We start from the raw sequence: 25,415 nt of genomic DNA on the forward strand, positions 1-25,415 counted from the left end.
TGGGAGATAAAGTTCTGTAGTGAAACAGATATGAGAAAAATATATTAAATTGATTTTTCCGATGATAGAGCTCATCAACCTAACAGAACACCAATGTCCACTGTGAAGCTTCAAGAGGGAGTTTTGACAACATATTTAAACACAGAACTTTCTTCCCCTTGAGATGTCTTTAAGACATATGAGGGAATATTTCCTGTGGGCTGAGTGGTTTGGCTCATGGTGATGAAACAAAACCATGAACCATTAAGTGTAATTGGCAAATCAGTCAGCAACAATCACCTAAACATGAATGTTAATATAGTCAATATTTCTTCAGACTAAACTATACAGAACTCTAAACTATGTCTTATGGAGATGAAACTGAATGGCACTTCCCTCAAAGAGTTATAATGTCATTAGATAAGGAGCAATGCAGGGCATTCAGGAAAATGTCCTTTAGTGAAGACCGGGTCAAAGGACACTCAAAAATAGTGTATATAGACATAACATTAGCTTGAAATATATAAGTGTATGTTAGACTGATCAGATTTTAGAAAATGTAAAAAAATAAGGACTCTTTCCTAAATATCTCTTTTGAAATAGCAAATTTAGGGTATAGGAAGCAGTGAAGCAACGATCTTTGAAGTAATCAAAGTTTAGAATCCTTCCCAATTATTATGAATACATTTTCCATTTATTTATACTTATCTCACTCTTATTTCACCTGTACTTTTAGCAGTGACAGGGAAAGGGGATAAAAAATCATTTTCATTGTCTTTCCAAGGCAGTTATTTTACTTTTTCACGGAAGCTGATCTTATTTTCTAGTTATAATTCATCAATGTATGTCATACATAATGGAACTATTTAACTAAAGTAACTGATCATTTTTGGAGTAAACACGGAGCACCAACCACAAAGTGACAAATACATCCTAGAAAGAGTAGCCTCCTATTCTTGAGCTGACCTGCTGCAGTGCAGAGGGACAAGGGCTTGTGGGAGGAAAAGTGTGGGCTCTTGTAAAGTCGGTTCAGTGGGTGTCACTTACAAGCATGTAGATAGCCCTTTACATAGGGAAAAGGAAAAATGTTGCAACTAAGAGCGAGTGCTGCCTGAAATCATGGAGACAGAATCTTAACACAAGCACAGCAGCCCTGAGGTGGAGAGATTTTAGTTTGAGTCTTGAACAATTCTCCTTTCCTCACTCTTCCATCCATACAAAGATTACGTAATGGCAAGATGAGTGATCATGAAACTTCAACATGTCAGGAACCTGGGCGCCCTGCCAAGTAATGGATTGTAAGAATTTGAGTGGGCCCCTAGCAACTGCATTTGTGACAAACTCACAGGTGATGCTGTTGGTTATGGGACCACACTTTGGGAACTAACAATTTACATCATCTAGGCCTAAAATTTGGTTCATTTGTATAATGTGGGTTTTTGTTGTTGTTGTTTTGTTGTTTTGTTTTGTTCCTGAGAAAAAAGCAACCAAGAAATAAAATAGTATATTGATTTCATAAAATTAGTTAGCATCTCTTTAGTGAAAACTCCACAAGAATTGAAGACATTCATTTCTCTTCTGCCATTAGACCAATTAAATTAGAATCTTCAGTGTTCGGTCTTTAATTGTTAGGGAAATAACATTTCTCAGGGATGTATTATTACAAAGTCATTTTTCAGTAATCCCCTTGAAGCAAACATAAGAAACCTCTACATTTTACAGATGAGGGAACAGATCAGAGAGGATAAGTGAGCTTGCAGGAGGTAAAGCTACATTTGGAATTTCTGAAGGTCATGTGCCTTCCGTTTGCCGATTGACTATCACCAAATGGGCATATCCTGTCAAAAACCATACATACGTGTAAACTAGATAGTAGCTTCTATCATCTCAGTACCTTAATTATTTTTAAACTACTTTAAGCAGTATTAAGTGAGCATTCAAAACAAAACCGTGGATTGTGTTTATTTTTTTTATTTTTTTTAAAGATTTTATTTTATTTTCATTACAAAGTCAGATATAATACAGAGAGGAGGAGAGACAGAGAGGAAGATCTTCCATCCAATGATTCACTCCCCATGATGATGATTCACAACAGCTGGTGCTGAGCCGATCAGGAGCCAGGAGCCTCCTCCAGGTCTCCCACATGGGTGCAGGGTCCCAAGGCGTTGGGCCATCCTCGGCCGCTTTCCCATGCCACAAGCAGGGAGCTGGATGGGAAATAGAACTGCCGGGATTAGAACCAGTGCCCATATGGGATCCCGGCGTGTTCAAGGTGAGGACTTTAGCCACTAGGCCACAGTGCCGGGCCCGATTGTATTTATTTTTAAAATAAGGCAAGCCTTGAATCCCATGGACAAAATCTGGATTTCCGGTGCTAGTGTTTGGTGCAGCAGTTCGGGCACCACTTGAGATGCCTGCAGCACAGATCAGTTTCCCTGATTATGGTCCCAGCAACTCTGCTTTGGGGTCAGCTGCCTGCCCTTGGACATCTTGGATAACAGCAGATGATGCCACCCACATGGGATCCCCAACCTGAGTTTCACATTCATGGCTTCAGCTGGATCCTGCCTGGATATTGTGGGGATCCATGAAAAAGAGACACAGTAAATATGTAATAGCTAAGTGAATGTAGCAGTGGAGTTCCAATACTAGGAGACAAGTATGCAAGAATTGTAAAGCCCAGAAATATCCATGTATTATTGTTTTTAAAAAGCGGAAAGAAGGTAATAGCATTTTTCTTAGCTGCCTAATGAAACAGTATCCATTGTTCCTCGTGAAGGGAAGACCTTAAGCTGTTGACCAGATTTGGTGGGTAGCAAGTCCCTTAGGATACTTTACATTCATTATATCAGGTTTTACAAATGTTGAATCATGGGCTTGCATTCTAAATTGCATTATGTCTGATGGTAATAGAACTGTATGCTGCATCTCTGAGAATTATCGGGATAATAGGCATCCCATTAGCTTCCTCCCTATGTGAGGTAGATTAAATCCACACAGAAGAGCATTTCATGCTTCTTAGGAAGGGAGGCACCATATAGTGTCCCTGGTGTTAGGAAAAAGGTTCATTTTCTTTGAATGGGTTCCTTCCGAAGGAGCAGTTGCTCATGCCTGATCACCACATTCTTTCCATTGCAACAACAAATGGAGAGCAAATAAAAGGAGCTGTTCTCCCTCTCCAATGTGGTATATTGCTGCTTCTATGGTCTCCAGTGAATCCAGCCATCGGTTTACCCCTCTTTAGGGGGTTCCAGTCCACTAAGGAAGGCAGCCTGCGGTCCCCAAATTGGCCCACTCTCAGTGAGCAAGGCTTTGTAGGCATTTGCAAGAATGAACATTGCCAGCTGTTTCCCACATCTCAAGGGGAGCTACTAAAATGAGGCATTGTCGTGAAAAGAGTCTTCCAGAGGAAATAGCTTTGACTTAAAAAAAAAAAAATGTATGTTCCTTTCCAGTAGAGTTGGGGAAGACAGCTCAAGCATAGCAGCAATTTAGAGAATGAGGAGAGAATTTTTGGATTTCTAGAAACTCTTGACCTCCAGGAGATTACCTGCAACAGAGTGATCCCATAACATGCTGAGTTCCTCTGGGCTTGGGCCTATCATGCAAGTTGTCTTAGGTTCTACATAGTACACTGTTTAGGTCAAATGGTTAAACTTGAATTAATCCATTGACAGATTAAATGTCCTGCCTATTACTCAAATATCATATGTTATAGGTTTCTTTAATGAAAGGAAAATTTTTCATGTGCTGGCATTCGTTATCTGTTTACTTCAGTGTTTGTGAATATTTATGCATAATTATATTTAATACTGTAAACTGTAAATGCTGCAATTTGATTTGACCCTTGTTGCAGTGACACACATTATTTGATCAGAGCTATCAATGAATCATTCTGTGCACGCATATTCGGTTAATGGGTGATTTTTTTCTGCCTGTGTTTATATGCAGTACATTCTGTAAGGGAAGGAAATCAGCCGTCATTCAGCTGACTCGGGTGAAAGAGCAGTTAGGTCCCATCAGAACAAGCAGCTGTCAATAAGAAGTTCTGAATTAAGATTACTGCCAAAGAAATGCAATGTGGACATCTGTAGGAAAAGTGAAAATATTTTAATAACCTGAGAAGTGAGATCTGGACATGAGTTCATTTAATTTTCCCAGCTGTACCTGCAGTGTATTTTCAAATGTTCCGAGTTTAAAAAAAAAGAAATTCATTGCATAAACATAAACTTGATGGCGTTAAAAAAAAGCTTGGCTGCCTTTGAACAGTGTGTATTTTGATTTCAGGTAATCAGCATGAAAATTTTCTATTTCAAGATTTTACTGTGCCCCCTGGTCATAAAATGTAGCTTCACAATAGTTTCGTTATCTTTGTTTTGTGTCTTTCCAATCAGGGTTCTGTTGCTGTGGCTTTTTTTCTGTATTTGGAAAAATACTTTTGGATCTTATTACACGGTATCTGATTTGCTCACATCTGGGGCTGTTTCTTGCAAAGAAAACATGCAAGGTGGACTTCTGGCTTTGTAGTTTTCGTACAAGATGATTCCATATATTAAAGTTATTGGAGATAGAGCATTCAGTCTTTAGGGGGAAAAAAGCAAACTTTACATTTCTTAAAACAGCCTTTGCAATCTTCTTTTTTCCATTGTACTGTTAACTTCACTAAGAATAAAACTTGTATATGTATGAAAGCTTAAAATTTTCTTAAAAATTATGTTCTTCGTTGTGAGTATAAATGACGTATGGATATGCCCTCCAATTTTTTTGAAAACCAATTGGGAAAAAAGGTCTTGGAAACCTTGTTAGCTAAATGTGGCCCACGGATCAGTGAGAGAAGTGGCATTTAGTGCCTTTAAAAATGCGTAATGTTACCCCCTCCTCAGAACACTGAATCCATAACCCTGGATGAAAGACCAAGAAACCATGTTTGAATAGTGCTTGGGAATATGTGTAGACCCCGTCAACATCCAATGTGTAAATATTTGACAATGTGTTGGGTGGTACCTGAAGCATAGAAGAGGAATCTTTTGTTCTATGTTTCTTGCATTGAACTATGAAATACAGTGCATCTTTTTTGTATCACAATGACGGTGGCTGCCATCTTCTGGTATCTCGCAGTATGAGAGGCAAACCGTATCTTTTCTCCCATCGTCAGTTATGATCTGTATAGGATTCAAATGCAGTTATTTTTTCTTTATTTATTTTGATCAGCACCTTACATGTGTGCCACAATTACAGAAAGTCACCCATAAACCAAAACATTCTAGCAGAGATGGTGTGGCAGGCATTTGGTTTAGGAGGAAGGCTCCTGCTAGGAAGCACACAGTAACCCGTATTCCAGTGGCTTTGCTGACTACAGCTTCTAGTTCCAACTTCCTACAAATCACACCCTAGAAGACAGCAGAGATGACTCGAGTAATTGGGTTGCTTCCATTCACATGGGAGACCCAGATTGATTTCCCAGCTTCTGACTTTTCCCACCTCATTCACTGCCTAGCATCGCTCTGCCTTCCTCTGGCCTCACCTGATGCATGGACCAATGAGGCTGGCCTGTGTTGCACTATGAACCTCCAAACTATAAGCTGAAATAAACTTTATTCCTCTCTAAGTAGCTCTTGTAGGGTAGATTGATGAGAAAAATGACAATTTGATTGCTACACACACTAACCTAAGTCTTGGTTCCCTAGGAACAGCCACATGATTTTCGTCACATTCCTAACCCTGCTGGGATCTCCGTTTCCTTCATCACAAACATGAATCTAAATGGGCAAAGGGATAGATGAGGTGATATGAACAACACTGATTAAACATATGGGCTTAAGAAAGTAATTAAACAGTTGGACCAGGTCCTTTATAAGATAATAGGTAAACTGGTTGTGAGACTAAAATCTTCATACCTTATGGGAGTAGAAAAAAAGACAACAGGGAATTATCAATTTATAACCATTGAATTAGAGTCCATAAAACAATTGGACTGTTTTTACTTAAATGAAGATAACAGCGTTTTCACAAACCAAGAACAAAAATAAACCATTCTAATCTTGCCTTTGTAGGAAAACATTGATATTGTTTGCAGTATGATCAAAATAAATTTACTAGAGTTTGAATGTCTTCCAGATACTAGTTTCTAATGGTTGTTCTGTTGGACTGTAAGCAGCCCAGCACTATGTTCCTCAGGGAGAGTCTGCTATGTGAACTGAGTGGATCATGGCACATTGCAGTCTGTGGCTATGTTGCCCTTCAGTTTGAACAGTACTGAGTGGCCATACTTGGCCAGTGTAGTAGATCATTGTATCCTCTTTCAAAAAGTGAATAATTTTGTTTCATTATACATAGAATATTAACTCAACTGCTAGAACCTTTGACCAGGGAATCTGTATAAATGTCCGTCGCCTACAGGTCCATATTTTGCACACCATTGACTTCTACTAAGGTTTAAGTCAGGGCTAACTATCAGAGACAACGGGGTCTGTTTCAGTCCTTCGATGCCCTCCCCTGTTCTGTAAAATGAAACCTGTTATGCCATATCCATGCGTTCTTTATACACACATATTACATTTGCAGTTTATCATGAACATTACTTTTTGTGAATAATAGGGAATGCTTTTGACAGATAATGCTGAGATGGAGCCAAGCTCTTGCCAAAATCTTTGGAGAATTTCTGTTTGAATCTACATATTTATAAAAAAGGGATTAGGATTGTGTGTATTTTAATTTTCATATGCTTATTCCTTTTAATAATTGCCCTTCACTCATCATAGAAAAATAAAAATACCGTTCAGAGATGCCACGCTTCTAGCTGAAATACAATATCCAATCTAATTATGAACTGATGCATGTACAAAATGTCCACCAGGGCCCATCTTTTCATTTCTGCACCCGACTATATGATCTGTGAAACTTCCGCTTCTGTTGTCTTTCTTTGCCCGACCATTGAAGTCTCAGTGAAGGGTTGGCATTAAAACTCCTCCAAATTAATCAGAAAAACCAACTTTTAAGTACATTCTTCGATGCTTTTATCACAAAATAGCCCCCTTATGGCTCCTAATTTTTTTTTTCTTTTTGCGCATTACTACTGCATCGCATCATGGGACATTAAGCATATTTCAACTCGTGGGACTAATTCAATCATGTTTTTAGACATTGAAAACAAATGTTGTAACTGGATGAATGATAATATTGAAGTAATAACGATTTCCTAGTAGGCGTACTTAGTTAATGGATTGCATAGTCTTTCAGTGTGTAAACACTGCACTGCCTATCACTCACTGGCATTTTTTAAGGCTGCAGTTTAACAATAATTTGATTTGCTACAGAAGTCGCAGCAAATAGAACTCAGTTGTGTTCCGATTCTCGTTAGTGGAATCACTGTCTTCATTTGATGATACATTTACAAAGTTGATTTTTCTTTAAAGATAACAGGACCAGCTAACTGCTAGACTTGATTTAGAAGTGTGGCCCTCTTCCCTTTTTGCTGGAATTTTCTGTAACATAATAAACTGTATTGAATTCAGTGCCGGTCTCAGCCTGAAGCACAGTAAGGTTGCTCACTCCTTTTATTTTATAAGATATTTAGAAAAATCTGTCTCCATGCTTGGCGACTACTCCAACAGAAAACAGATAAAAATAAGGGTGGTTTATCAGTTTTGCTGTTCTTATCATGTTTCAGGTTGAAGGCTGTTGAGATGATGAAAAACAAACAGTACTAAATAGGGTTTCATCATTATCACTGCTATAGGGAACTGAGTTTCTCAGGATCAAAGAGAAATGCATTTGCTTTTAGAACCACAATCCTTCATTTTGAGAGGTACACTGCACTTAGATAGTGATGGGTAAAGAAGAAAAAACAGAGAATTCCAAGAGGAAGTAAAATATGATCAGCTACAGGAACTTGGAAATTTGAACAGAAGTAGGCTGGCATACTTGTAAAAAGCTCTGAATTCTCAATTTTCAATTTGTTAAGAAGAACAGTTGTGCCTGAGGTTTATTAACGGTGAGTAACTGGAGTGAAGCTTAAGCACAGTGGGTGTCTCCAGGCTTCTGATGATAAGAACTTTCTTGATGTGTCCCTTTGCTGGGCACTTTGGAGTACATTTCCTGAATATGTCATTGATCCAGAAGAGGGCTTAATATTTTTTTAAAAAATTTATCATTGATTTTTGTTTGGAGAATTGACCTAGTGAAAAATGAAACACACAGTCAACGCAAGCAAGTCACTCTTTTCCAGCTGGCATAACCAGGAATCAAAAACAAAGTGAGGCAGCTGCTAGTGAAGAGGTACGAGCTTTCAAGGGAGGACAAGAATGAATAAATCAAGGGGATAATCTTCTGGTGGAAATGTCCTATTGATTGTTTATTCGAAAGTCATAGTGTCAGAGAAAGAAATCAAGAGAAGAAACATTGAGTGAGAGAGAGAAAGAGCTTCCGGTCACAGATTCACTACCTAATTGGGCACAACAGTCAGGCAGATGCCAGGATTCAGGAACTCCATCCAGACCTCCCACATTGGTGAGCAAGACCCAACCACTTGGCACATTATCAGGAAGTTGGATCACAAATGAACTAGCTGGGACTTGCACTAGTACAGTGATGCAGTGCTTGGAATGATAGTAGCTTAATATACCTTACCACAACACCAGCCCCATAAAGGAAGACTCCCTTCCCAAGAACCCATCCCAGGAGGTCAATGTTGAAGAATGGTTATGTTCAACATGTAGAAACGCTGAAAAGAAGTAAATGTGAAAGTTGGGGTTTGTAGTTGGTTGGCTGTTCATGTGGTTATTTGATATCTAAATGAGGCATTACTGTGGTCTCCAAGAGCCTGGGATTCTGTCTGGCTTTACTGTGTGTCACACAGCATATGTCACAGTCAGTAATTATTTGTGGGATAAGAATCCAGAGACCAATGAAATGTGCACCAAGGGCAAAAGATTGAGAAATTTCTCATCTGTCCATGAATTTGGAAAATGGAGAACTTAGAAGAAATTGGAGAATTGATGCTGTAGCATATCAGTAGGTAGCATTTTCATCAGAAGAGTATAAATTGTAATGTAAAATAACTCAGAAGCAATGTGTTTTGAATGCAATCTTTGTTTTCATAGTTTTATTTAAGTAATAATCTTGAAAAAAATCACACTTGATTTTTTCAAGCTCCAGCGTATCACTGATGTATAGTTGCATGTAACTGCACAAGCTGAGTAGCATAGAAATTTGTAATTTACTGTTGGTGCAGAGCAAGAGGCAAACACAGTCCATGGTGATTCTTCATCTTTAGACCCAAATGTCAAGAGAGGGGGAGCAAGCCTGAGAGGAGGTGATGTGAGAGCAGGAGGTGCTGATTAAGCTTGAAGTCTGTCTATTTTTGAGAAACTTGAAGGTTGCTTGAAATATAGGTATCCGCTGATAGCCAGGGAAGGGGCCATCGTTTTAGCAATCATTTCTTTCAAGACTGTTACTGAAGCATGAAGGGTAATGAGAGAAAGAAGGATACAACTTTGGAGACATTATCCACACTTTAAGGGCTGGCAGAGATACATAAATCAAAGAAAGAGACGCAGATGGAACAGTTCAGAAAAGTAAGTGGAGAATCAGCAGGGGATTAAATCAAAGGGAGGGGGCATATAGATGTGTGTGTGTGTGTGTGTGTGTGTGTGTGTGTTATAGAGGAGTGGGCTAAGACAAAAACATACTTGGCCATTGTGATTGATTCAAGTGGCAGAAAGCAATGGTTGAGCAATAGGGGTCCCATGAGAAGTGCTAAGTTTTAGTTTCTCAGAATCTGTTTCTCTGTCCCTGTTCTGTCTCCTACCATGAACTGAGTGAGTGTAGGGCAGTTTCCAAATGTTAAGAATCAGAGATGGGACAAGCAAATGAGCTTTTTCTGAACTCTGCCTCCTCCATGTTTAGCCCTGTGAGAAGGCTCTGGCCTGCCATCTCATTTGCCATTGCACTGGAGGTGAAAGCAGAAAGTTTGTCAAACGTAAGGGAGGAAATGGAAAGAAATTTGGGTGGATAAAAATAGCCTTTAAAAGCTAAGCCTCAAATGATCCTGTAGTGATTTTCTTATAAGTCTCCCAGCATTGCATTGCCTGTTCCCTTTTGTCAAGTTCAGAACAAATATAGGATCCCTTTCACTGATTGCTGAAGAATCTGCTTCTGAAGTAAGCCTACCTTACCTGCATGGACTGGTCATTACACCGGGCCTCTCAGGTCAATCATTAATTCATTACCTCTTGTGCAAGCAAAATTGAATGCTTACTGCTGTCTTGGAGCAGGGCTTGGTTATGGGTGGCTGTTCTACTGGACAAGTTAATACTGTGCCACGTCCAGAACTGTAAGAGAGGAGCTTTTAAGGCACCAAGTAATTTGAGACAGAGAGCAATTAATCCCATGTAGAACAGTGGGCATTCACAATGATGGTGAAAACTTGGCATCTAGCAGATTTATTTAGTAGGACAGCCTAAATGCGATGGGGCTTTGCGAACTTTTGGTATAGTGGACAGAACTCTGCTAACACTTGCATTAAACTTCTGATGGATTCTTTGTAGTGGCTATGCTGTATTTCTAATTTCCTGTATCCTGGAAGGCTTCTGCATGATATCTTAGTGTCATGTCATTTTGTCCTCTTAAACCTTAGACAGAACCTTAAAATCAGTAACCGGGATCCCTCCAACATAAGACATAAAATGGTAAGCAATTTTAAAATATGTTGTATCAGATTCTCACTTATCCTAGTCTGTAGACCACGGGGCATCTGTGTGAAATCAGGATTTGATCTATATTGTTTAGTAATTAAATACAGATATTATTTCATTAAACTCGCCTTCTTACATCTTACAGCAAATTGGTACAAAAGATAAATTGCTCTTTCAGTTGAGGCAGGCATGTTGGCCCTCAATAAACTTACTCACATTGGAGTTCCAGCTAGAGTTCCAGCATACAGAAAGTTTTACAGGTCACTCTTGAAACAGTCAGTCAGTAGGCTTTTAAAAGATACTCTTTCTCCTTTGCGGTTCCAGCAATCTCAGTTCTTCATCTGTCCTATCCTACAAGTCACATTTCAAGTGCCACCACATTTATTATGCCAGTTGTCTTTTCTTGTGTTGTAATTATGTAAAGCATCATGTCCCTAGTTAGACTTTGAGATCTATTAAAGTAGGATCAAAGTCATACTTATTGTATCCCCAGTTTACTTACCAAATTACTTTATTGTTCATTGTACATTGGATAAAAAGTTTATTGACCAAAAAGATTAATTATGGGATGGACAAATAAATGAACACATTGATACGCAGATGACAGGAAACAACAGCATGTAGCAGATAAAGGAGACTGGTACTTGAAGTGTTGGTAGATATGTATACCAATTCCAGTTGATTGCATGCTTATTATCAGAGAAACAGGTATAATCAGAGACAAGTAACACTCTTGGATTGAACCACACTTGCCACGTACATGTATGGACCTCAGAGGTCTGATTAAATAGAAAGCATACACAAAAAGGAGGGGAGAGAGAACACCTTCAGTCCACTGGTTTACTCCCCAGATGCCTGCAATGACCAGAGCTGAACCAAGCTAAGGCTAGGACAAGGCCTTGGAATTCCATCTGTAACTCCCACTAAGCACTTGATCTATCTTCTGCTGCCTTCCCAGAAACAATAGGAGGGAACTGGATTGGACTGATCTGTCACCAATATGGGATGATGACATCACAGGCCACAGCTTAACCTGTTATACCAAAATACAGCTCCCCTCTCTCTCCATATTAGTATTGCATTTGTATATTTCCCAGTGGGTTGGTGTAAAAACATATTAAATGCAAAATGCTTCAAGTTGAATGATATAATAGAAGTTTGTTTACCTTTTTTACTTTTTGTTTTGTTTTGTTTTTGTAAATTGACCTCATCTAGACTGAACACTTAGAAAATACTCCAGTTATATCATAATCAATATTTTAAATGTAAAGAGATTAAACATTTTCATTTTTTCATAATGGCTTCACAAGCATGTCCACCTTACAGGATGAATGATGTGGTGATTAGGTGGAAATTATGGATGTAGTACGGATATTTGGTGATGGTGCTGATTGTACTTGGTATTTTATTACTCAGTACTCTGGTTGTGACATCTTGGTAGTACTTTGGATTTTAGGATGTTTGAAAACCATCTCAACGGCTGCTTGAGTTGAAACCAAATTTGTAATACTAGAAAATATTTTTAGTATGCTTGTATCCTGATAGGTTTATTTGGCTTTTCTTCTCTGTCTTGCTTGCAGTGCGGGAGTCGGCCGGACTGGTTGCTTCATCGTAATAGATGCCATGTTAGAAAGAATAAAACATGAAAAAACTGTAGATATTTACGGCCATGTAACTTTAATGAGAGCCCAGAGGAATTATATGGTTCAAACAGAAGACCAGTACATTTTCATCCATGATGCACTTTTAGAAGCAGTGACTTGTGGAAATACCGAAGTGCCAGCTAGAAACTTGTATGCCTACATTCAGAAGCTGACACAAATAGAAGCAGGAGAGAATGTCACAGGAATGGAGCTGGAGTTTAAGGTATGGCATTAGAAGCAGCATGGTTATTCAGAAGGAGTTCATTCTGGGATTGTCTTTGTGTAGTGGGTTTATTTTTCTAACCTTTTCGATTTGTGCAGTACAAAACTCATTTGACCTTCCCTCGAAGTGTCTGACTATAAGAAACTTTCTTCCTCTTTTTCTCTTCTAGTTTTTGCTTCCTAACAATACCCTGAGCCTTTTGTGTCTTACTTCACATTGAGAGCTCGTACCCTCAGAACATAATATTTAAAAATTCAAGAGGCTCTACAGATTCATTAGGTTGAGGTAGAAAGCAGTACTTTCTGAATAGCCATTTACTTTAAAGCAAATAGAAAATGTATAAATAAAAAAGAAACTCTTTGGTACATTACATTCAATACACTCAAACCATAGGCTAAAATTATCTTGGTTGAATTTTTCCTTTTTGTTTTTCTCCCATTCAATAGCGTCTAGCCAGCTCAAAAGCTCACACCTCAAGGTTCATCAGTGCCAATCTTCCATGTAATAAATTCAAAAACCGCCTTGTTAATATTATGCCATATGAATCCACAAGAGTATGCCTGCAGCCTATCCGAGGCGTGGAAGGATCTGATTACATCAATGCCAGCTTTATTGATGGATACAGGTAGATGCTTTTGCACCCAGTCTCTTGGTATTTCTGTTGTATTGTTTGAGATTGGAACAGGAAGCAGTAGCTACGGAGTTCTGAATCTGGCCTTCTGCATGCACTCTTAGAAGCCATTAGGATTTTGAAGGAGTTAACAAAGAATCCATTTTGCATCGTATTTCATAAATTTAATAGATTACATAAAAATCATTTCTGCAAATGAAGCTGTACAACTAAGTGTTTCTTAAGTGATTTGTGTGACACATGGAATTGAGCTATTAACATACCACTAAAATTTAAACAATAGTAATACAAATGTACATCATAATATTAATAAAGCAATGCAGTCTCTAGTCTTCAAAATACATGGCTTGATGAAACAATGTTAACGGAAATGTACTACAATTGCATTAATAATATGTTTTCATTTCCCAGTGCCATGTTTGATATTTACATAAGAAGTGTGGACTTCTATTTGTCCTCTTCATACTTGAGCATGCTCTTTTAATACTCTATAATTTAGACAGCAGAAAGCCTACATTGCTACCCAGGGGCCCTTGGCAGAGACCACTGAAGACTTCTGGCGGATGCTCTGGGAACACAATTCCACCATCGTTGTGATGCTCACCAAGCTGCGAGAAATGGGCAGAGTAAGTGCCCATTGAATCAATTTTAAAAGTTACATAATTGTTCTAAGGATATGCTCTATTAATGCTGCCATCATTTTTCAATGAGAAAAACATGCAGTTAAAGTTGCCTTGAATTGTGAAATTTTATTAATGAAAAAAAGGAATTAGATAGATGACAGCCAAAACCTTATATAAACCTTACGTACCTTAATGTTAATTTTGTCTCCTATTAGGAGAAATGTCACCAATACTGGCCCGCAGAGCGATCTGCTAGGTATCAGTACTTTGTTGTGGATCCCATGGCTGAGTACAACATGCCACAGTATATCCTAAGGGAATTCAAGGTCACAGATGCCAGGGTAAGTTGTCAGAGTGTTTGACTCGTAACCATGGGCTAAAACACAGTCTAAAATATGCCTCCATGGGAGAAATTTTTGCCAAGCGACCATAATGCCAAAGACAAAAGAAACGTCCCACCCTGGAGGACTTTATTTTTTTAAAGAATTCCTCTGTCTGGCATGTGTTCTCACAAAGCCAGATTTGGCTTCCATTCATGCATAACATCTGGCAGCCCAACTTTGGGAATGCACTTGGTGAGTGTTTGTGTTAGGAAGCATTTACTAATTGGTTGACTGTGCTTGCGCTCACCTTCTCAGCTCATTCTCTTTGGAGCTTTTTTGACTTCTTCATTACTCAGGGTTGTAAATATGTTGTTTTGCAAAGCCCTTTAGGTCATGTGGGCTTGGAGGTTAATTTGCTATGATTTTAAAACTGCAAAGCAAATGGCATTCTTAGAAGAATCTGACAAGCTTTGCACATTTTAATTGGAGTCCTGGCATGGTTTATTCCTCCGTGTACTAATGTGTCTGTCCATGAGAGGAGTGTACCCAGGACCTCTGTTGGCTGAATATCCTTCTGCGTTTCTTCTCTCGATTAGAGAGTCCGTGGCTCAGCCCTGATGTAAGATGTTCTGTACATGAAGTCTAATATCTTTGCCTTTGGGCCACTCTCAAACCATGATTGCAAACACATCTTGGGGGAAAAAGGGGTCAGTTCGAACCCCTGATATGTTTTGAAACTGTCACTATGGGTGTGTTGAAAGAATCTCCAGGATAGAGCTATTTCTGGTCCACTGTTTTTTTCTTTTCTTGGTGTTGTTGTTCTGGAAGAAGTTTTCTCCAGCCTCATGTTCAGAGATTGTCTGCTAATCCGCAGAGCTTGGCCCTGGCTGTTGACCTAAAGTGAAAAAACAAAGTGGTGAGCAGGAAGGTTGGCCCAGGTGACAGACCTGCTAATCCCAGAAAGTCGGAATCATTAACAACTTGGAGGTTATTGTTCTCAAGGCAGCAGTTAAGTCCCTGGGTTTTGTCTTGGAGTTGCAGGCTAGAACGCCTTGTTGACCCACTGTATTAGGTGAATGAAGGAATGAACAAATGAAGTCATGGCCTTCCAGAATTTGAATGTCGGTATGTTAGAGAGAATATACAAGTAAACCAAGCAGCTATTTCAGTTAGAAGGGAGAAGTAATCTAGTTTTAAGTGGAGACACTTACCTGTCTTTGTGTCCCTAAATTAAATACAGCTCACTACAAGTGAAATGGAATTTGAAACAGGAATGCTCTCTTGTCTCCCTGAGATTATGTAATTTTTTAAGCTATCAAAACCCCGGCTGTTTGTGCTTCTGGAGTGTTGCTAATGTCAACTTCCCAGATTAGAGAGTAGTTAAACAGGTATCCTTTAAATGTAATCAGGTAGTCTCTCTTCCTAATAGTAAAGGTTGCTGCGCATGACCTCTTTTTGCTATTACAAGCAACCGTGCTCAGAAACGAAATCCCAAGGACGTTTAGAGGACAACAAACCGCATGACGTGACCTCTGCTTTCTTTGTTGTGCTTTTCCAGAAATAGTGGGAGGTATAATTCTGCTTCTGTGATAACACTCAGCAGGTCACTTACAGGACCTCAGAGAGTCCTAAAAGTCCTGCTGGGCTTCCCCAGGGCCCCCCAAAGTTGGTGTGATCTTGTTTTGCCTCCGTTTCCAAAAGATGATTGTGAAGCATTGACCGTGTTTCTGTGGGAGCCACCAAGCTCGCTGACGCATGCCCACCTCAAGCATCTTGGGAATATGTATGCCCATATTCAAAACATTGCTGCGGGAAAACAAGTATTAATGAAAAAGGAAAGGGAGAACAAGTTGAAGCCTCTTTTCAGTGAAAGGGCCTTTTGGGAGGAGAGCCCCTTGAAATCGAATCTGTCCCTCTTAGTCTGCAGTTTGGATGATCCCTTCTCAGATACATTACGGGAGATGGTGGATGGGCATAATTGTTCATTCTGCTTCTAGAAAGGGAACGTTCCTGCAGCTGTTAGTGTACTTCCAAAAATATCATCACATCCAGAAGGATTCAGAAGTATGTTAGTATTCTCTCCTCAAACCATTTATGATTTGTGAGTCAGAACAATTTTGCCTAATCACTTCAGAAAATAATGACATTTCTTGCATCTGGTTTGTGGTCTTTCTGCCTTTTGGTTTGACTGTGGAAAGCCCTGTGGTCCACAAAGAAGAAACCTTTTTCAGATAAGGACATTTATTTGCTGATCATCTCGTTGGTATCCTTGAGGGATGCATCACTTCATGCTTAACATATAGTCGCATGGGGCAGAGTGTGTCCTCTGCCATGGCTGGAAATTGCATGCCTCTGAGACATGCGGGGCATCCAGGTTAACAGCAACCACCCAGTTCATGTCAGATCCTCTAAATGTCACCATTTGTCATTTCGCAGTGCTAGAAATAAGCAGGCAGAGTAGATGAGAGATTGTCAAGACAATAGCTAAAGTTCTGGCCTGCATGGCCAGCCTAGATACTCCTTCCAAAATTAAAAATTTATCGGCATCTGCAGTATATAGTTCCTTTTTGGGAAGATGGTAAGCATGGACATGTTTTTGATCTCAGATTTTGAGTCTAGGGTCTCTTGCTAATGGAAAAAACTACACTGACTATATACCATGTGAAGTATAGGTTTTCACTTAGGCATTGTGAGAGAAAGTAAATTTATGATTTAGACACAGGTGAATGCAAACAGGGTAGGTAGCAGATAATGCGTTTGCAGTTAAACATATTCCTGATTTTTTCTGCCCTTTTTGATTTTAAAAATGTTACTGTTCTTATGGTTCATGTGCCCATTGCATCCTCCTGGTGTCTCCTTTGTGACTTTCCATGGAAAGGACGGCCAGTCCCGAACAGTGAGGCAGTTCCAGTTCACTGACTGGCCAGAGCAAGGAGTGCCAAAGTCTGGAGAAGGATTTATTGACTTCATCGGTCAAGTTCATAAAACAAAAGAGCAGTTTGGCCAAGATGGGCCCATCTCAGTCCACTGCAGGTAAGTTCAAGATCAAGAATGTTAAGTGTTCATTTGTGGGAAAGGCAATGATGACAGCAAAAGAGTCAGTGTTGTTGTCTGGTCATTGTCTACATAAGCTTACTGTATTGAATCTGTATGGAATTCACTTTACTAACAATGTAGATAATCAGAGGGAAAAGTTTATTCCCCAAGTCTATATAGTCTAAGAAAAAAAGAGAAACTTTTCTTGCCAATGGTACCTTAATAGGGGTTGTTGATACACTCCTTACTGATAGTTTGTTCTGTTAGTCATTTCTGATTTCCCTTGCTTTCACCACATAGTACTGATAGCAATCTTTCTGCAAATCTCCTGTGTTTGTCTTCTTGAGGAAACCATAAATAGCTATCAAGACTTAATGACAGTACTAATTCTTGCCAGTCAATAAGTGATTAGAATGATACCTCAGTTAAAATGCAGTTTGCTTGAAAATTGTTACCATATCAGAAAATGAAGCACCTTCAACTTAATTATTTTCAATAGTTTTTACAGCATTTTATGATTCAAGTCATTGAAGTTAATAAGAATAACAAGTAAATGGTTTAGACATTCACCGTAAATTTAGTGCTTTTGGAACTTAGCAATGCAAAAACCTCGTTGGTTTTTGCAAAAGGAATTCACCTAATTTTATTCAAGGTGAACATTGTATGATGCTAACAGATTCAAATTTCAGTTTCTAATCATACAAGCAAAATCATCAGACAATTTCCTTAAACTTTTAATTTGCCTTAATGCTTTAAAAAGAAAAAAACACATAGTTATTGATGAGACCACAACATAGTAGTTATGTGGTCAAAAATGGACCTGGACTGAATATGCCTTTGCCCTAGTTCTACTATGTGAAGCTTTGGGACAATTGCAAGATTTCTGTGGACCCCAATTTTTCTCAGCATTCTAGTACCCTTGGTTTCTCATACATAGTATGAACTAGGTATCATGTATGTGCATTTTCTTTGCTTTGATTTGCGCGCTACAACGAGAGGACATGTAACAAATAACCCAGAGTCTCAGATAATCTGAGTGGATAGAATATATTAGACCTGAAGTACGTGTATATTTGATTGTCCATGTTATTGGTCTGAATACTAACTTGAACATTTTTTAATATTCTCCTTAAAGGAAAAGACTAGTGTGCGTTCTGAGCTGAAGCCATTCCCATATGTATAAAAATATTAAGTGTTTCTGTGTATGTTAGTCCTTATCACTTTTGTCCTCACAACACTTTTTAAACATTCCCTTTCAGATAGATGCTATGACATGTTTTTCACATTAGATACTTTCTTTTACCTAGAAATGTCCTGAAAATAGTACTGCCTTTATCTGTATCTTAATAACCTATATGATATAGTAAAAAAATTCAGAAGTTATAAGGCCAGCATCTGCTCTTTTCTTTGAATGTTCTTAGTAGAAAGCCAGAGACATTTTGTTGCCTGTGACCAGTCAAATCAAGATGATAGACTCCCAAGCACCTGGACCATTCAACAAAAGAATCATAAATCACAGTCCTTCGGGACCAAGAAAGACTTTGCAGGTTGAGAAGGGACCTTCAAGGTCGCCATAGCTGTGTCTTAACAGAAACCGAGACCGCGGCTGGCCGGATCATCAGTGGTTTTGTAAAGACTGCCCATGGATTTTGAAGACTTGCTTCCCATTTTCTGTTTTAGACTTTTCAGAAATTGCAGTTTAAAAAGGGACACACTATTTATATACGCCTGTCAGCTACAGCCCCGAGTAAATGAATCCATCCATTTTCTACAGCCTTTGCTCAAGCGTTACACATGCCTTTTAATTGGGATCCAAAATTGTAGGGACTTTTCAGATTATATTCACTGTTTTTCTCATTACCTAAACCTCCAGATGCTCTCCTACTTCTTAAGTGCACAAGAGCTACGAATTAATTTTCTTTCTTGCTGCTGTGAAAATTCTGAAATTATCTTTAAAAAGTAAAAATAACAGAGCGACTCAAAATCTTGCTAACATGGTAAAAAAAAAAAAGAGTCGTGGAGTTTTAGCTACTAATCATCTAAAAGCAGTAGATGAATGTAGAGAGACCAGTGGCTCTCAACTTTTTTTTTTAAAGATTAGAGATAACTTTGGCAATCTGTTGACAGTTACATTTCAGGAAACGGGGAAAATGCATATGTCATATGTATATTTAGAGGGTATTCATGAATCCTCCCAAAATCGTAATCCAAAAATCTCATATCCAAAAACCTTGTTGTAGTGCGGGCGTTGGAAGAACCGGAGTCTTCATAACACTCAGCATTGTCTTGGAAAGAATGAGATACGAAGGAGTTGTAGACATCTTCCAGACCGTCAAAATGTTAAGAACGCAACGGCCAGCCATGGTACAGACTGAGGTGAGAAAAATCTGTATGAGGGCTTGACATCTCAAGACCCTAGATTTTATGAGCAGAACCTCTCGCTGCAGTAACTCCCCAAATCACATGGAAAGCACAGCAAGATAGAATAGGAAGGTATCAAATTCCTTTGTGCTTTTGAGCCTTATGTCCCTTTTCAATTATGTGACATTGTCAACGTCTTAGTGTTTTGAAAAAGACATCAAGCATATGTTAGGACAAACCATGTTATGTTGTCACTATTAAACCATGTATATCTTATAAAATGGCAATGTTATTTATTCCTATCTATCCAAATCAACATAATATGCAGTGCATATATAAACATTACTGGAGATTATATATTCACATTAAATTGTCACCATTTATTGGTATCCTATAAAATAAAAAATTTATATCATTCATTATATCCATATAAACATAATATATAATGCCTCTTTATATAAAAATATATAAAAACTGAATGTGTGCCATATGATGTACCCTAAGCCCATTTTACTTCATTGTCTTTCAGTCGAGTACACTATATGACATTCAACAGTGATCATTTAAATGTTTGTGCTCTGCATAGACCTGAAGAATTTTCAATCCCTATGTTTGATAAGGAAACTTTCTTAGGATATTTCACAGGATAATAGGAGGTGGTGATTTAGCCAGTCTTGCCTATTGGCTGTTCATTTGTAAGGATAAGAGGAGTGATAGTGTTTATGTTCTTCAAACAGCCACCAAATCATATAATTTATATGTGTTGCTAAATATATCATTCACAATATCTTCCAGACTTTTGATTTCAAAATAGTACAAGCATTTGGCTTGCAGTGCTCAAAACATTATGTCAGCTTGACATACTTAATGGGTGTTGGGGGTGACAGAGGGAAATTGGACGTTTAAAAAGCCTTAACACTTAGCCAAGCAACTTACTGTGACAAGATAGGAAAGCAAACTCCATTTATTTTGCATTACCATTTTTATTGTAGAGAAATGCACATGTAAGCAAAATAGAAACTATCTACTTTCAGCCCCATTGGCTACTGAAAGTAAGCTTCTTTTATGGAGAGAATCCTACTTTTGCTCATCCCTATAGCTATCTGTACATTGTAATTTTGCCATCTTTCCAACAATGCCCCGGTTTATTCCAAAACGACAGTGTTCTTACTTGACTGAAAAAGACATTTTTTATCCTGTTGTATCTTAGTGTGTGCATTTGAAGAACTAACGATCACCCAACTTTGACCAAATGGCACAGGAATTTTTGGGTGTGGGCAGCCAATCTTGTGATGCCACTTTCAGATATTCAAAAGTTGGAGACTGCTGCACCTGCTGCTAGTGATTTTGTGTTAACGGTGCTTCTCAGCAATCAGCTCTGACACACAAACATTGGAAATGATGATAACTCTCCTTATAGACAGTACGCAAGGATGTAATGTCCAGGCACACTTTTTGAGATTGAAATCTGGTTATTTACTCATCCGGAAGATGAGTAAATCAAAATTGCCCTCAACGTGGCTTTTCGTCAACCTTTACTAAGTATACAAGCTAAGAGTGAATTATCACAAGCAGATAATTGTAAACAATGGCTATGGCAAATTCATTTGGTAGTCTTTATTTGATGTGACTTAGAAAAGAGTTCGTTCTTGTCTGGACGATGATGTTTGCAGGTGGCATCAGTGGACTTAGGTGGGAATCACGTTGATGAGTGAAGTTGACAAACACTCGGTATGGCTGACTCTTCCTTGTTTGCCATAACCCATTGCTGCTTAGACTGAGTGACACAAGGTAGTAACTTTGTCCCCCTCGATGTCCTTTTGTTTCCAGTATTAACTTTGATGGGGTTTTTTTTCTGTTTTGTTAGGAGATGCTCATGGTCCCTTCTCTTCTCTCCCAATGCCTTTTTCCTTGCAGGATCAGTATCAGTTTTGCTATCGAGCCGCACTGGAATACCTGGGCAGCTTTGATCACTATGCAACGTAGAAACCCCCGACCCATTGTGGATTTTTACTGCAGGCCCGTCAGTATCCATGGAGTCTCTTCTGAGCCATACAGGGCACTTGAGAAGTCCTTCTTAACTTCTAGCTAACAACCACATAGTGGGACTACTACACACAAAACACATTAAAAAAAAAAAAAACTATTCCAGGTGGACCAAGAATTCAGTTTAATAATCTAAAAATATTACAGAGAATCCTGACTTATGGGGCATCTGAAGGATTTTATTTACAGATACCTCCAGGATTCATCACAAAGGGAAGAAGAAATCACAGCAAAGAACCGCCATCTTGTTCAGAATTGCTTGGAAGATGCACGGAGGAACTGCCAGCACGCAAGATGTTTGCTGGTGCGGCTTCTCACAGTCAGACGGACTCGCTTTGGCATCGCCCCTTCCCACCATATGCTCATAATAACATTGTAGGGGGAGACAGGGTGGGGGGAGGGAATGCTTCAAAAGAAAGTCCTTGATTTAGTTTTTTAGTATTGTAAAGATACTGCTGACCTGTGCTTCATTTCTAACTGTGTAAACTTTTTTTTTTAACAAAATGTATCATTCGATAAAGTGAATTTCAAAAAAGTTACTTAACTCTTCATTTTTTTTAATTTCCAAATTGTAGGTTTTTTTAAGCTGTAGAACTGTTATCTGTAATTTCTTGCTGTAGAAATATCAAATAATTTGAAACTTTGCACATTTTTGTGCAATACACCTAATCTACATTACTGATCTCGTCAGATATTACTTTTACATTTGCGTTCGGTTTTGATTAGTGAGACAATACCCATTCTCGTCCAAGAAAATTTTGTTTTTGTTTTGTTTTTAGAATCAACAGGGAGGCGCAAAGTATAAAGTTGCTGCTAACATATATACATATATATCCATAGTTTAATAAGGGTGTCTATGTATATATGGACGGTGTATCCACTCCAAAAGATAGATACAGCTATCATTTCACTTCTCCCGTAACTTAGTTTTTATTTTTTAGATAGAAAAGCTGTTATAATCATGGTTTTCAATTTATTCTTTTATTACATGTTGACATTTGTTGATATCATAAAACTTTTTTTACAAGGGAAATGAGGAATGCACATCAGTGATTGTTCCCCTCACCCCCGATCTTGCCGCCGTTGCCCTCCACCAACCCACGGCATAGTCTTACATACGGTTTTGTTCACTAGGCTTCCAACGAAATTCAGTATTTCTAACACTCTAGTGCAATAAAAAGTATTAAATATCTAAGAGGTGTGCATGTGGGGAAGGTCAGTGCATATCCCTTTAGGAGGGGAGAATGTTGTAATATATCAACTATCAAGTCGTTTTTAAAAAGTATATTCAATCGTATATTGTCTATAGTATGTGTTATGAAATTTGCATTTATGATATGTAACAGGGGCAAAGCCAAACTCATGCTACTCTGTTAAGTCTGAAACATTTTGTGGCGTGCAGCATTTCTGGGAACTGCTGTACTGTACTCTGTTTTGATTTGGTTTTAGTTTTGCATTTAGAGTGCCTTATAATTGATGCCTATTTTAATAATGTTTCTTTTTAGCTTGTGGTTCATACTTCCATTAGTTGTTCATTTTCTGTTACTCTTTCAATTAAAGCATTATCTGTTTACCACATGTATAAAACTCGTTGACTAATACACATTCCTAGTTTTCAGCCAAGTTGAAGATGTTAGTGTTTTACCAGCCCAAAGCACTTGGATAATCAGGGCCCTTCTTCCTTTCGTAACTGTCAACATTAGGAAAAGCTACTTGTTTTATTTCTAATCCCTTCCAGATCTGTTTGGGAACATGCAGTAGCTGCACCAAACGTATTTTAGTAACAAACAGCATTGGCAGTTTTGGAATATATGTGATATTCTATTAGGACTTTTCTAAAAGGACAAATAAACATATTTATTAGACAAACAAATATATATATCTATATTTATCTCCAACATAACTTCATTAGGAAGCCATGAATCAAGGCATGAGCTTGCCACATCCCACATTATTTTAAAGTACCTTCAAAAAAAAAATGCCATGGAACTCTAAAAGCATTTTGTAAAGATATGATGCTTTGATGTAAATCTAACTTCGTGGATATTCTGCATGAAAGAATTTCTGTTTTCATGTTTTCCTATCACTAGCAGAATGACATCCAAGAGACCAAACACTTGCAAGTGTCACATTTGAGCACTTTTATAAAAAAAAAAAAAAGAAAAAAGAAAATAAAAAAAGAAAAATATATAATAAAAAAAAAAGTATCTAGAAGGCTACCTCAGAATGAGATTCTCTAAACTACATCAGAACCAGAGAAGAATGTGCACTATGTGGGTCTGTTCTTATTTTCTTTCATTTTGTATCTTGTGGAGATATATCCAAGTGCCAGATTACACAGTGCTGTAACTTTCTTTAATGGAACAAAGGGGGTCAGATAGGCATTGCATCATCCAGACACGCCATGTTGGACACATAAACCCTGATGGAGTATTGCACAGCGGGATGATTAGCCAAGGAGCAGTTTGTCTCCCTTAAACAAAAACTGCCCATTTGGCAAGAGAGAAGATTACAGTAATGACCAGGAGAAAGAGAATGGGATGCATACCATAGGCGAACGAGGCAGAGACTATTCCAGAAATCTTACTGTTCAGGAGCTGTTCCTGCAACTCACTCCCTTACTGTCATTGATGTGCATTCCACTCTGTGCTTTTCTGTACAACTATTCAATCTTCAATTTCCCAGGTAAACACCTTTATCCGCCATTACCATGAAGTTTCCAATTATTTTCATCATCATAACCAGTACGGTGCTATTATTTACCTATGTATGTGTAGTTATGTATAATTTTGTAATTAGTTACAATGGTAAAAAAAAATCAAAATATATAAAAAGTGATTTGTACAGAACTTTATTTTAGCTCTTTTTTAAAAATGATTTGCATGGTTAGACAACGGCGAGGACAGCCAGGGGAGGGAAGGGCCTCTAGGGAACTTTGCACTTTCTATATCTTTGTACTATGCACTGCCCTATTGATTCTACACCCAATAATGTTATTACTTGAACCCATCTGTAAGAAACTGCTTCGGATATTCATTTGTGTGTATGTAAATAACACAGTTCAGAAACAGGAAAGAGAAAAATTCTGCAGTAATGCACATTTTTTTCTTTCCTGTTCACTTTTTTATTTTGCTTTGTTTTAGTCCCTCATTTTATTTTGAAATTTCCTGTTGATTTTCCTTGTGGGGCTTTGATTTCTTTTTGGTTCATGAGTGCCCTGATACTCCAGCAGAGTTCAGAAGGCGACAGGTTCATCCTATTCATCCGTTACGTGGCTTTGCCATCCAAGCTTGGAGTGTCTTTACAAAGATAATAACAGTTGTGTTCTTTGCTCTCGTTTTGGATGCATAGACTGAAAAACTTAAAAAACATAACTTGTAAAATGGCTTGTTAAAAAAATACAATTACCTCTAATTAGTAGTACGCGTAAATGTTTTACAGAATGAAAGGCGTGCTTTTTATTTTCTTACTTCGTTACATTGGTGGCGAAAGAAGTCTGTATGAAAATCAGTTCTTTGCTGACACAAGTTCCATTTGTTACAAATGAATTCTAATAAAAATGTCAGTGTTATGCAGCCCCAGCCTTTGCTTTTGTCCACTCAAGCACCTGGTTTTGAATGGGCCATATGTTCTCTTGTGTTGTGCTTCCCTTGTGCTGACAGCATTTCTTCCTCCTGAGATCCGATTTACAGGTGCCTAGCTTGAGGTGAGCATCCGCATCACTAAGCAAACCAAAACACATACATTTGTTTGTCCAAGCTTGCATATCAAAGAGTGACTGTTTTTATTCACATGAAAGGTCTTAGGCAATGTTTAGTATCTGTGAAGGAAGACCACAATATAATTACAGTATTTA

General features: G+C 38.3%; 1 protein-coding gene across 17 annotated transcripts in view; it reads left to right on the forward strand.

Annotated features, from left to right (window-relative positions):
* PTPRD (protein tyrosine phosphatase receptor type D) overlaps positions 1–21,629 on the forward strand; it is a 1,483,320-nt gene extending 1,461,691 nt beyond the window's left edge. For all 17 annotated transcript variants that reach the window (XM_058672196.1, XM_058672195.1, XM_058672202.1 and 14 more), the window contains 7 exons: positions 12,254–12,539; positions 12,986–13,164; positions 13,670–13,796; positions 14,009–14,134; positions 16,995–17,149; positions 19,393–19,528; positions 21,431–21,629. In XM_058672196.1, coding sequence (XP_058528179.1) covers positions 12,254–12,539; positions 12,986–13,164; positions 13,670–13,796; positions 14,009–14,134; positions 16,995–17,149; positions 19,393–19,528; positions 21,431–21,499 — 1,078 coding nt within the window. In that variant the 3' untranslated portion in view covers positions 21,500–21,629. The remainder of the gene's footprint in view (positions 1–12,253; positions 12,540–12,985; positions 13,165–13,669; positions 13,797–14,008; positions 14,135–16,994; positions 17,150–19,392; positions 19,529–21,430) is intronic.
* The last annotated feature ends 3,786 nt before the right edge of the window (positions 21,630–25,415 follow it).

The sequence above is a fragment of the Ochotona princeps genome, chromosome 14 (genome assembly GCF_030435755.1).
Source record: "Ochotona princeps isolate mOchPri1 chromosome 14, mOchPri1.hap1, whole genome shotgun sequence".
In the NCBI taxonomy this organism is placed as follows: Eukaryota; Metazoa; Chordata; class Mammalia; order Lagomorpha; family Ochotonidae; genus Ochotona; species Ochotona princeps.